At 63.6% G+C, this 12,581-nt stretch overlaps 1 protein-coding gene across 8 annotated transcripts in view; it reads left to right on the forward strand.

The window, feature by feature from the left end:
* GAREM2 (GRB2 associated regulator of MAPK1 subtype 2) overlaps positions 1 to 12,153 on the forward strand; it is a 36,836-nt gene extending 24,683 nt beyond the window's left edge. For 6 of the 8 annotated variants that reach the window (XM_045011232.1, XM_045011231.1, XM_045011233.1 and 3 more), the window contains 4 exons: positions 4,838 to 4,968; positions 5,733 to 6,854; positions 9,127 to 9,290; positions 9,767 to 12,153. In XM_045011232.1, the coding sequence (XP_044867167.1) occupies positions 4,838 to 4,968; positions 5,733 to 6,854; positions 9,127 to 9,290; positions 9,767 to 10,706 (2,357 nt within the window). In that variant the 3' untranslated portion in view covers positions 10,707 to 12,153. Of the gene's footprint in view, positions 1 to 2,294; positions 2,618 to 3,035; positions 3,121 to 4,837; positions 4,969 to 5,732; positions 6,855 to 9,126; positions 9,291 to 9,766 lie in introns of those variants that run through there. The other 2 variants (XM_045011235.1, XM_045011238.1) reach the window with 2 other exon arrangements.
* Positions 12,154 to 12,581: the final 428 nt, after the last annotated feature.

The raw sequence follows: 12,581 nt of genomic DNA on the forward strand, positions 1-12,581 counted from the left end.
GACGGGGTGTTATTGACTTTTGTCATTTTTCTGCATGCGTTCCCTTGAAAGCATAATGTTTCTCTGGTTTCACTCAGAGAGTTGTTGTGGGAGGGGGGCATTATATGCACTGATTGTGGTACACCACGTGTTGTGATGGGCATGTGTAGGACCCATAGATCTTGAAAGGTGTGTCGCAGGGGGCGTTGATCATTGTAGCTGTGGCGATATGTATGCAGGATTTGCATTTGTTGTTCTGGCAGAGTTTGGTGCTGCTTCAAGTTGGTGGGTCCTGGTCTGTGGGGAGCTTGCTTCAAAGGATGAGTTTGGCGAGGTTCAGGGGTTGTTTGAAGGCCAGGAGAGGGCTTTCAGAAGGCTCAGGAAAGATTTCTTTCCGGCTGTAGTCCCCACTGAATATGGGTCGTAATTGTTTGATGATATCCCACATGGGTTCTAGTGCAGTGGTAGGTGACAACTAGAGGTGTGCAGTCACATGGGGGTTTATTTCCATGCTGAAGCAAGTTCCCTGAATGTATTTAGATGGCCCATTCCATGATCCAATCTACTTCTCTGTTGAAGTGTCCTTGTTTGGTGAAGGCCGTTTTGGTTGTGTTAAGAGGTGTATCCTGGACTTTCTCCTCGGAGCATGTTCTTTGGTATTTGAGTGCCTGGCTGTTGATAACAGATTCCTTGGTGTGTTCGGGGTGGCTACTGGATCTGTGAAGGTAAGTGGGGTGATCCAGGGGTTTCTTATGTGCAGTCATTTGTAGGGTTCCACTGATGAAGCTGATTGTGGTGCCCAAGAAGTTGGTGCGGGATTGTTTTAGAAAGAGTTTGATGGATGGATGGTGGTTGTTGAAGTTGTGGTGGAAGCCTACGAGGGAGTTTGGGTCATCTGTCCAGAGGCTGAAAATATCGTCGATGTATCTCAGGTACATTGTTGGTTTTGTTGTGCATTTTTACAGAACTTCTTCCTCAAGGTGGCCCACGGAGAGGATGGAATATTGAGGAGCCATCTCAGTACCCTGGGCTGTTCCCATGGTTTGGACAAACTGTTTGTTGTTAAATTGTTGTTAATCTGACGAGGTACAACAAGGACAAGTGCAGAATCCTGCACTTAGGATGGAAGAATCCCATGCACTGTTACAGACTAGGGACCGAGTGGCTAGGCAGCAGTTCTGCAGAAAAGGACCTAGGGGTTACAGTGGACGAGAGCTGGATATGAGTCAACAGTGTGCCCTTGTTGCCAAGAAGGCTAACGGCATTTTGGGCTGTATAAGTAGTGGCATTGCCAGCAGATCAAGGGACATGATCATTCCCCTCTATTCAACATTGGTGAGGCCTCATCTGGAGTCCTGTGTCCAGTTTTGGGCCCCACACTACAAGAAGGATGTGGAAAAATTGGAGAGAGTCCAGCGGAGGGCAACAAAAATGATTAGGGGGCTGGAGCACATGACTTATGAGGGGAGGCTGAGGGAACTGGGATTGTTTAGTCTGCAGAAGAGAAGAGTGAGGGGGGATTTGATAGCTGCTTTCAACTACCTGAAAGGGGGTTCCAAAGAGGATGGATCTAGACTGTTCTCAGTGGTGGCAGATAACAGGACAAGGAGCAATGGTCTCAAGTTGCAGTGGAGGAGGTCTAGGTTGGATATTAGGAAACACTATTTCACTAGGAGGGTGGTGAAGCAATGGAATGGGTTCCCTAGGGAGGTGGTGGAATCTCCTTCTGTGACGAACTGGGAATGTTCTTAATGTTTTCTCTGAATACTGTGTTGGTGCCTCAGGTTCCCCTGTGCAGTTCTTAAGTATCTAGGTGGTGGGATAAGGGTGTGTGATTGCTGCAGAGGAAGGGGCCAGTGCACCTAAATGCCTGACACTGTCTCCTGGCAACTGATGGCCTGGGCCCCTCCTCTGCAAAGGTGCCAACTGAAGGTGTTGGAGACAAAGAGATCAGGTGACCTCCTGGTCCGGGAAAGAGACAAAGGCCAGAGAGGAGGGGCTGGAGTGGGGTTTGAGTTTTGAAGCTGGCTGGGAAATGGAGAGGGGAGCCCTGACGGGGCTTGGGCTTCCCAATGGGGCTGTGGCCTCCCTGGGGGCCCCAGATGGACCTAACTAAAGGGAGTCCTGCTGTCTGTACCGGCAAGACCTGTTCTGGACTGTGTTCCTGTCGTCCAAATAAACCTTCTGCTTTACTGGCTGGCTGAGAGTCATGGTGAATCGCAGGAAGTGGGGGTGCAGGGCCTTGTGTCCCCCCACACTCCGTGACACCCTTCTTAGAGGTTTTTAAGGTCAGGCTTGACAAAGCCCTGGCTGGGATGATTTAGTTGGGGTTGGTCCTGCTTTGAGCAGGGGGTTGGACTAGACACCTCGTGAGGTCCCTTCCAGCATTCTATGATTCTATGAAATGTGACACTTTTGTGGGTGAGGATGAAATGGGTGAGTTTGGCGATGGATGTGGGGTGGATTTCCAAGTTTTGTCCATTGTCTTGCAGATATTTGAGGCAGGCAGCAATGAAGGATGTTGGTGTATAGGGAGATATCTGTGGTGGTGAGGATGGTGTTCTGAGGGAGGTTGTTAATGTTTTAGAGTTTCTGGAGGAAGTTGGTCGTGTCCTGAAGGAAGTTGGCCCTTTGTGTGGTGAGTAGTTTGAGGATGGTTTCTGTGAGTCCTGTTCAGTAAGAATTCCATGGCCAGATATGATGGGTCTGCCGGGGTTCCCTTGTGTATGTATCTTGGAGGGTCCCTGGGGTGGCTTCATGGGGGATGAAGTTGTAGAGTTTTTCTTGGAGTTGCCTGGAGAAGGATTTGATGGTAATTCTAAATTCCTGTGTGAATTGTGATGTGGGGTCTTCTGTGAGTTCTTTATAGCCGGGGGTGTCACAGATTTCTTTGCTAGCTTTGTTAATGTAGTCATCATGAGTAAGGGCTACAATGGTTCCCCCATGTCTCTAACCTGTACGTGTAACACACTGGTAAAGTGAGTGCTGTATCCCCCCACTAGTGGCTGCTCTACACCAAGGGTAACAGCCCGCTACTGCTGCCAGCTAAGGGAGTTGCTCTGCTGAGCTTCAATGCTGAGGATAACAGCCTACTACTGCTGCCAGTTAAGCAAGCTACTCGGCTGTGCTTTGGTGTAGTAGGTGTGTATGTTACACACACACACACACACACACACACACATGTATATATGCTGGAAGATCTTGCACACTTGTCCAATCAGGAAAGGGAAACCCATCCCCTATGGTTTATTTGACCAGTCATGAAGAAGTAACAGGGCTTAATTTTTTGCCAGCAGTGCAGAAAGAGCTCTGGGCCAAACAAGCCCCACAACAAAACAGCTTATGGAGCCAGTAGGTGCCCAGGGATGTTTGCAGAGGGTGAGAGGGGCAAAGGGTGAAGTCCCACTTCTGCCCAGAGGCCTGGCATACTCTGGGCCCAGGTGAATTCTGATTGGCTCGGCGGGGTTGAGAGCCAGGTGCTGGGCTGGCAGCAGAGGTGATGCTGGAGCGCAGCGGAGCCGCTGGGAATGTGGGTCAGCTTCCCTCGGCCCCGCTGCGGTTTGTGCTGGGCCTGGGGAGCTGCGTCACACGGCTCGGTTCTTTCTATGGAAAGTCTGCGTGTGCGGAATACGCCGTCGGCCCTTCCTTAGTGACATCACCAGAGCTGCAAGTGCCCCTCTGCTCCGGCACAGGCAGGAGGGCCGGGCGGCCCTGGGCTGCCCCGAAACTCCTGGATCTCAGTGGCTCTCCTGGAGGACGGGGGTTAACTCGTTAGGAAGTTTTTCAGCTAATCAGAGGAATAACTTTAGCACCCCCCCCCTACACCACCGATCATGTGGCACTGGGGGGGACTGGGAAGCACAGGGGCACTGAGGGGGTAAGGGGGCTGGAGTGTGCCCCATTGCCCCTGTTGGCAATGGCTGTGTACTGACGTGCCCGGCTGCGGAAGGGGGCTGACCTCAGGGCTGTGCGAAGTGAGCCCTGGGGACGTCGCCTTTGCTGAGCAGGAAGCACTTGGCCGTGGCCCATTGATCCAGCCGGCTCTCCCTCTGCTCGGGGATTTCCTGCTCCCTCGCCATGCTGGGGGGAGGTGGCTTTCCCGTAAGAGCCTCATCTCTGTCTGTCCCCTTCCCTATGGCCAGGAGGGTCCCTGGGCGGAGAGTCAATGGGCTTCACTGGTATAGGGATAAAAATCATGGGACAAAATTCGCCATCCTCTCTGAGGTCACTGGAGTGACCCGAGGGGGCTGGACAGTTCCTCTTCTCCCGTCAGCTCTGCAGCTCTGGACAAGCTGCCGTGTCCTCCCAGGCCTGGGCTGTCCCAGCTGGGAACCGGCTCCCAAAGGGCACTGCCCCATCAGTGAACGAACCCGCCTCTCTTCTCGGGCACCTCTGCTCCCCATTGCAGTGAGCGTGGGAGCTGCAGATCCTGAGGCGGGAGGGAGACCCGGGGCTGCCCCGTGGATGAAGCCTGGGGCAGGAACTCCCAATATTAGCATTGAGGGGACCCCTTCCTGGGGAGGTGGCAGGCGCAGGGGCGCTCAGCGCAGTCTGGTGGCTTTTCGCATGGATGGGGCCCCTTGGCCGCCCCCTGGGGCCCCTCTGGGGCCGGCTTCGCATGGATGCCCTGGGCTTGCATTGTCCGTGGGCAAACGGGAGCTCTCCAGGCAGGGAGCCGAGCGGCAGAGCCCACAGGGCGTTGCAGGTGAACCCCACCCCCCGTGCTGCCTGGTGGCCGCTCGACCCAGCACACCCCGTGATGGAGCTGGGACCTGCCTGGGGAGGGGGCAGGGCTGGCAGGGCTGCATGGGGCTGGGTCTCTTTCCAGTAACCGGGGCTTTGGGCTGGGCCGTTGCAGGGAAGTTTAAGCTGCTGGACCAAGACCGGGACGTGCGGGAACCAGTTCAGTATTTCAGCAGCGTGGAGGAGGTGGCCAGCAGCTTCCCGGACCGCGTCTTCGTCATGGAGGCCATCACCTTCAGCGTGAAGGTCAGCGCCCGGCCCAGCACCCACCTCGGCCCCGGGCTGGCTGGGAGCAGGTCCCTCGGAGCCGCCCGGGGCCCAGCGGCCTCTGCTCGGCGCTGGCTGTGCAGGACACCTGTAGGGAGCAGCGCTGGGGTCCCGGCGCCGAGGAACCACGGCCTGGGCCTGCTCTGCTCAAGGCAGGCGTCTGCTCCGGGCCGGCGCGTTTGGTGTCCTGTCCCAAGGCCCCCAAAACGCTCGTCTGAGCCACAGACATGGGTGCTGCCTTCTCGGCCCCTGCAGCCCCATTCACCCCTTGGGGCCTCTGTGCTGCCCATCCCCCCTGCCCCCCCAGTGCCAGCCGCCCCTGCAGCCCCATTCACCCCCTGGGGCCTCTGAGCTGCCCATCCCCCCTGCCCCCCCCAGTGCCAGCCGCCTCTGCAGCCCCGTTCACCCCTTGGGGCCTCTATGCTCCCCCCCCCAGTGCCAGCCGCCCCTGCAGCCCCGTTCACCCCTTGGGGCCTCTATGCTCCCCCCCCCAGTGCCAGCCGCCCCTGCAGCCCCGTTCACCCCTTGGGGCCTCTGTGCTGCCCATCCCCTCTGCCCCCCCCCCAGTGCCAGCCGCCCCTGCAGCCCCATTCACCCCTTGGGGCTGTGTGCTGCCCATCCCCTCTGCCCCCCCCCAGTGCCAGCCGCCCCTGCAGCCCCATTCACCCCTTGGGGCCCGTGTGCGTCCCCGCTGTCCTGCCCCCCCGGCCCCGTTAACCCGGTGCCCGTGTCCCCCCCCCCAGGTGGTGTCCGGGGAGTTCAGCGAGGCCAGCGAGCTCTACAACTTCACGCTGCAGGCGGGCGACGAGCTGACGCTGATGGGCCAGGCCGAGATCCTGTGCGCCAAGGGGGCGAAGGAGAAGTGGCGCCTCCCTACCCTGCTGCGCAAGCTGGGCCGGGCGGGCCCCCTGGGCGGCAAGCCGGCGAAGGGCAAGGTGCCCTGCCTGATCTGCATGAACCACCGCACCAACGAGAGCCTCAGCCTGCCCTTCCAGTGCCGGGGCTGCTTCAGCACCCGCAGCCCGCTGGAGCTGCAGCTGCGGGAGGGCGAGCACACCATCCGCAGCATCATCGAGAAGGTGCGGCTGCCCGTCAACGTGGCGGTGCCCGGCCGGCCCGCGCGCAACCCCTACGACCTGCACGCCATCCGCGAGGGCCACTGCTACAAGCTGCTCAGCATCATCTCCAAGACGGTGGTGCTCTGCTGCATCCTGCGCAGGGAGGCCGTGGTGCCCTTCCACTTCCTGCTGCTGAGCGACATGCCCCGCTTCGCCCTGCCCGAGGGGCTGCTCTGGGGCGACCCCCAGCTGGAGAAGCTGGTGCGGGACAGCGCCGCCGTCTGCCAGGAGCACTTCGACCCCGACGAGTACTCCAAAGCCGTGCGGGAGGCCAAGCCCGACCTGGTGGAGGAGTGCGCCAGCCCCCGGCGCATCCGCCTCAGCCTGCAGGGCTGCGCCCGCGAGGAGCTGGCCCCGGCCTTCCAGCGCCTCTCGCTCTGCATCTATAGCGGGGGCTCGTCCCACGCCCCCGAGGACCCCCTGGCAGTGCCCCGCCACGAGCGCTCGGCCCCGGCTGACCTCTCCGACTCGGAGCGGGAGTACGTGACGCCCGACTGGGCCGAGCCCGAGTTCAGGACTCAGGAGCCGCTGGAGATCCCCTACGAGGAGCTCTGGACCAACCAGAACCCGGAGAACGTCTCGGAGCCCAGCGGCAACCGGCCGGGGCTGGGCAGCGCCAACAAAGGGCAGCGCGACCTCATGTCCTTCGCCGCCTCCTCTCCGCTGGGCTCCCCGCACCGCCCCGCCCTGCCCGGGGAGGAGCCCGTGGGCGAGAGGCCGCCTCCCGTCCCGCCCAAATCCCAAGCGGTAAGCGATCCCTTTGGCTGGCACCCGACGCCCCATGGGAAGGCCACCCTCAGCACGAGCCCACCCGGGATCCCCGCGCTAGACAGAGCCAGGCTGTGCAGCTCAGCCAAGCTCCCCCAGCAAGGCAGCGGCAGAGCCACGGAGGGACCCAGGAGTCCTGCCCGGCCTCGGGTGCCCTAGGCTGGGTGAAATTGTCCTTCAGTCTCTGCATCTTCCCTGCACCTAGCCACTGACTCCAGACCTGGCCACAGGAGCTGTCAGCCCAGCTGACCCTGGGCCGGGCAGCCGCACGTGACCCAGAGCCGCCCAGTTGCTGCCAGCAGGGAGCGCACCCATGGTGATACCCTGTTAGGGCAGAGCAGCCCCTGCGCCGGGGAGAAGCAGGGCGGGGGAATTAGAGCCTGTGGGTACGTACAGGGGGAACCAGGGCTAAAAGGCTGTCACGGCAGGCGTGTGTTTTAAGGACACGGGGGAGGAGGGGGAGGTGAAGGCCTGGCCGGCCTCGTGCCCCTGCATAGGCCGATGGGCCCTCACTTCCGCCAGCCGTGGGTTTGCTCCCTTGGCCGCCATGCTCGGGATAGAGCAGCCCAGGGGTGGTGGCTATGACTCATCGCTGGGAGCGTCCTGGCCCCGCTAGCCGGTGGCAGGGGCCAGTGCGGAGCTGGTGCTTGGCTCTGGGTCGGTGCTCTCCGCCGAGCCCCGGGGACTGGGAACGTCCTGGCCCCGCTAGCCGGTGGCAGGGGCCCGTGCGGAGCTGGTGCTTGGCTCTGGGTCGGTGCTCTCCGCCGAGCCCCGGGGACCCCTGCTCCCGTCCCTGCGACCGGGGGAGAAGCCCAGCACCCGGTGGGCTGAGCTCTTCTGGGCATTGTGGACACAGGCTGGCACAGCTGGGCTGGAAAGAGCCTGGCTCCGGCTCTCTCTACATCCCTGCCTGTCCCAAGCCCTTGGCGGGTGGCTCTTTGGGGGGAGTGGGGGATTTGTTGCAGGGATGGCAGCACCCCCAGCCCAGGCTCCTGCTGGCACACATGCTGGCAGCTGCGAATGAACAGAGGCTCTGGGGGGCTGCGGTGAGGTTGGCTTGGCTGCCAGCCCCCGGGGAGAAGACAGACTTGGGGAGAACAGTCACATTTCCCAGGGCCAGCAAGTGGAGGATCGCCCTAGACTGTAATCTCTTTGGGGCAGGGCCTGGGTCTGTACAGCTCCGAGCGCGCTGGGGTCCTGGGCCCGGATTGGGGTAATAACCCGGTGGGGTTCTAAGGCTATTGCCCAGGTGCTAAGAGATGCTGAAGGAATGATCCCTCCTGGATTGTCAGCAGGGCTTGAACTCAGGACCTCCATCACCTCTGCCAGTCAGGGGAAAAGAATAAATCTGACAGCTGGTAGCAGTAGTAGGCTGCTATCCTGCAGTGGACCAGCCCTTGGGGGAGGACAGGATATACCCCATATTGCCAGTGGGTTACTCTGACCTCCCCTGTTTCTATGATTCCTGGCCGTGTGCAGGGGCCGAGGCTGGGCGTGTGATTGGGTGGGGCGTGGGGGGGGCGTATTTGGGGTGAGATGGGAACCCAGAGGCTGGCTCTCTTGTGCCCATGGTGCCCAGTTTTTCAGTCTTGGGGCAGGATCTGGCCTATTGTGCGTCTCCGTCTCCCTGGTCCCAGTGAAGGGAACCCAGGGGCTGCTCCAGCTCTGCCTCACTCCCGGGGGTTCCTCGCGCTGGGACGAACCCGCTCTGCTGACGGGCACCCGAAGGAAGAGGCAGGGCCCTGCCGTTAATCTCCGGCGCCGGGGTGGCAGGCGGGCTGTGCCCCTACCGTCCCCCACATCCATTGCAGCCCCCTGCCTGTGGGTGCTCTGACACAGGCGGGGACAGCTGGGCCCCACGGGAGGAACAGGGCCGTGCCCGGACCTGAGCCGAGAAACCCAGAGAAGGTTCCTGCCCTCTCCCTCCCCAGCGCCGTGCCCTGCGGCCCGTGGGCTGGAAGGATGCAGGAGCAGGAGCAGGGAGGGCGCCGGAGGGCATCCTCCAGGGGGAATTGAATTCCTTCCTGGTGCCAGGTGCAGTGGAGCCGGTATCTTAGTGCTAACAAACCTGGCAGCCTGGCACCAAGAAGCCGAGCAAGGCAGGGCCCTGGGGGGCGGGGGGCGTGCTACTGCTGCATGGGGGCGGGGGCATTCAGGGCAGGGTCCCAGCACTAACGGGCGCCCAGGGCTCGGGCGGAAGAGTCCATGCTGCTCTGTGCTGGCTCTAGCCCCGGCTCCTCGTGTTTTCCAGGTGAAGGAGGAATGCCGCCTGCTGAACGCACCCCCCGTCCCGCCCCGGGGCAGCCGGCCCCACGCCACCTCCAGCCCACCGGTCCCCCTGCGCTTCCCAAAGCTCCAGCCGGCTCACTCGCCCAGCCCCAGCCTCTCGTACTACTCGTCCGGGCTGCACGACGCGTGAGTGAGCGCGGGGCCCCCGGGGCCGGGCCTGGGGAGGTTCTCCCGGGGCGGGACAGAAGGGGGCGAGGCGGTGCCCAGGGTGGTGGCTGCAGCTGTCTCCAGGGCCGGGCCGGGGACGATATTCCTGGGAGCGGGACAGAAGGCGGCGAGGCAGGGCCCAGGGTGGTGGCTGCGGCTGGAAGTGGCGGCCGCCCCCGGGGCTGATACTCCCGGGAGCAGGACAGAAGGGGACGAGGCAGGGCCCAGGGTGGTGGCTGCGGCTGGAAGTGGCGGCTGCCCCCGACGCCGGGCCGGGGCCGATGCTCCCGGGAGCGGGACAGAAGGGGCCCTGCCAGGCGCTCGGACAGGCCAGGACCCGATCCATGCTGTGGACCCGACGCTCTGGACGTGCGGATCCGGGCGCTGAGTGAGGCCGTTGAAGGCGGAGCAGCCGCCCGCGGTGCCCTGCCTGACCCTCTCTCTCTTCCCGGCAGGTCAGGGCCGCGGAGCGGGAGCTGCTCGCCCTCCCCGGACTCCTACTCCCTCTACTGCTACCCCTGCACCTGGGGCGACTGCACGGCCGGGGACTCCGCCGGCCGCCAGCTGCCGGGGCCCCTGCCGCCCAGCACCCAGCCCAGCCAGACGTCCTGGTCGGACCCATGGGCCTACGCCGACACGGGCCCCAGCGTGGCCAGCGGGCGCTCCACGCCCCTGCTGGGGGGCGACGCCCCCATCAAGACCTACCACAGCTGCCCCCGCCTCAAGGCCCCCCACCCCCAGAAACGCTTCGCCCCTTTCGGGGCCCTGAACCCCTTCGCCAACCCCGCCTACTCGCCCAGCCCCTCCTCCTCCACCGAGTGGCTGGAGGCCCTGGACTGGCAGAAGCCCCCCTCTGCGCCCACGCCGGAGACCTTGGACCCCTTCGAGAGCGCCTCCCCCGAGTCAGAGCGCTGCTATAGCCAGGAGGGCCGGGGCCCTGCCCCCCCGCCCCGCCCCCCCAAGAGCCTGGAGACGGAGAGCCTCGTGATCCGCAGCACGGCACCGCTGTCACCCACCATCGTGCGCGGGGCCGAGGGCGGCGTCACCCGCGTCTACCTCACGCAGGGCGTCATCGAGGTGCCGCCGGCGTCGGCCCCACGCAGCGGCCCGGGCGAGAGCGCCAGCCACGTGCCGGGTGTGCCCCGGCTGAACGGCGACGGCTCCCCCTGGCAGCCGCCCGCCGACCTGGCGGCGCTGTCCGTGGAGGAGGTGTCCCGCTGCCTGCGCTTCATCGGCCTCTCCGAGGACGTGGTGAGCTTCTTCGCCCGCGAGCGCATCGACGGCAGCATCTTCGTCCAGCTCCCCGAGGAGATCCTCGCCGACGACTTCCGCCTCACCAAGCTGCAGGTCAAGAAGATCATGCAGTTCATCAAGGGCTGGCGGCCCAAGATCTAGTGTGAGGCCTGGAAGTGGCATGTGGATGTGGGGCCTGGTCCGTGGACGTGGGCCCTGATCGTGGACCTGGCCCATGGACGTGGGGCCTGGCTGGTGGGCCCAGCCCGTAGACATGGGACCCGGTTCGTGGACCCGGCCCATGGACGTGAGACCCGGCTGGTGGGCCTGGCCTGTGGACATGGGGCCCTGCTCATGGGCCTGGCCTGTGGATGTGGGGCCCAGCTGGTGGGCTCGGCCCGTGGACATGGGACCCGGCTGGTGGGCCTGGCCCATGGACATGGGGCCCTGCTCATGGGCCTGGCCTGTGGATGTGGGGCCCAGCTGGTGGGCTCAGCCCGTGGATGTAGGGCCCAGCTGGTGGGCCCGGCCCGTGGACATGGGACCCGGTTCGTAGACCCGGCCCATGGACGTGAGACCCGGCTGGTAGGCCTGGCCTGTGGACGCAGGGTCTGGCTGGCGGGTGCAATCTGTGGGGCTGGGGTGGGCCTTCATACAATGCCCCATTCCCTAGGCTGGGCTCTGTGGCTAGACCTGGCTGGTCAGGGTGGGGCCCTGCACAATGACCCAGTCTGTGGGTGCCAGGCCCACACGTACAGATGTGGGGCCTCCAGTGTGCACAGCCCGGCCCAGGGACCGGGGAGCAGCCCACTGGCACTGGGGCCCCAGCACAAAGCACCCCGAGGTGTGGGGAGGGCCCTGCCTATCTGGGCCACGCACATGAACACATGACCAGCACACGGAGCGGCACACGCATGTCCCCCCCGCGTGTGCCCCTCCACCCCCTGCTGCCCAACCCATGGCGATCAGGTAATTGGCGTGGGTTGTACTCGCACTGGGTCCCACCCAGACCCAGCCACGGGCTCATGGGCCGGGGACCACCGGGAGCATTGCTGCAGCTAACCTGGTTCCCCTGGGGCCCGGTTCCCCTCCACCCCATTACCCCTTTGCTCGGCGGGGGATGTGTGGATCCCAGCTCCGCCTCCCCCCGCCGATACCATGCTGCCATCCTCCCTCTCTGCCCTGAGCCCTCCCTCCATTCAGCATGTGCCACCACAGCCTCCCGGGGGCGCTGCAGCCCCTAAATCCCCCCCCCCAGTCAGTGTCTCCCCCGTGTGCCCAGTAGGGCCCCAAGGCAGCGGGTGCTGGGCCTTAGTGGGCGACGTCTGAGCCCTGGCGTCCGCAGGCTCCGAGCCGCGTCTTTAACCTGCCACCCGCCCCGGCACCAACCGCCCTCAGCCCGGTGCAGGGCCTGGCCTGGGCACTGCCGTTAACTCGCCTGCCACAGGAGCTGGGGTATTCAGCGGCCTGCGGCTGCTCTCCCCCGACCTCCCCGAGGAGCTTGGCTCCGGCTGGCTCAGGCCAGGCGCTCGGCCGCTCGCCCCACGTTCAGGGTCACACTGGCTGGCACCGCGCTGTCAGCCCCACCGGGCGGGGCCGGGCTTGGGTTCGGTTCCGGTGATTTAACTTAATCCTTGTGGATTAGTGAAATAAAGATCCAGAAAGGCAGCCCTGGCCCCCGGGCATGGCTCTTTGCAGGGGCGGGCCGGGGAGCTGGGATGGGTGAAAGGAGCTGGTTGGGGGGCAGCTGCGTGCCCGCTGCCCCAGCCAGAGCAGGGAGGATGGCGTTACTGCTGCTTCCAGCCTTCTCCCTGGGCCAGTAGGGCCTGAGCCCTGACCCACTGTGCAGGGGGGCTGGGGCCGGATCCCTGCGCGGCTGCGCCCCACTGCACGGATCTATGCCAGCAGCTGGGGTCGGATCCCCACACCCCACTGCACAGGCCCTGAGCTCGGGGCTGGATCCCTGCGCCCCACCACACAGGCCCTGAGCTCGGGGCTGGGGCCGGATCCCTGCGCCCCACCACACAGGCCCTGAGC

This window comes from Mauremys mutica, chromosome 3 (genome assembly GCF_020497125.1).
Source record: "Mauremys mutica isolate MM-2020 ecotype Southern chromosome 3, ASM2049712v1, whole genome shotgun sequence".
Classification (NCBI taxonomy): Eukaryota; Metazoa; Chordata; order Testudines; family Geoemydidae; genus Mauremys; species Mauremys mutica.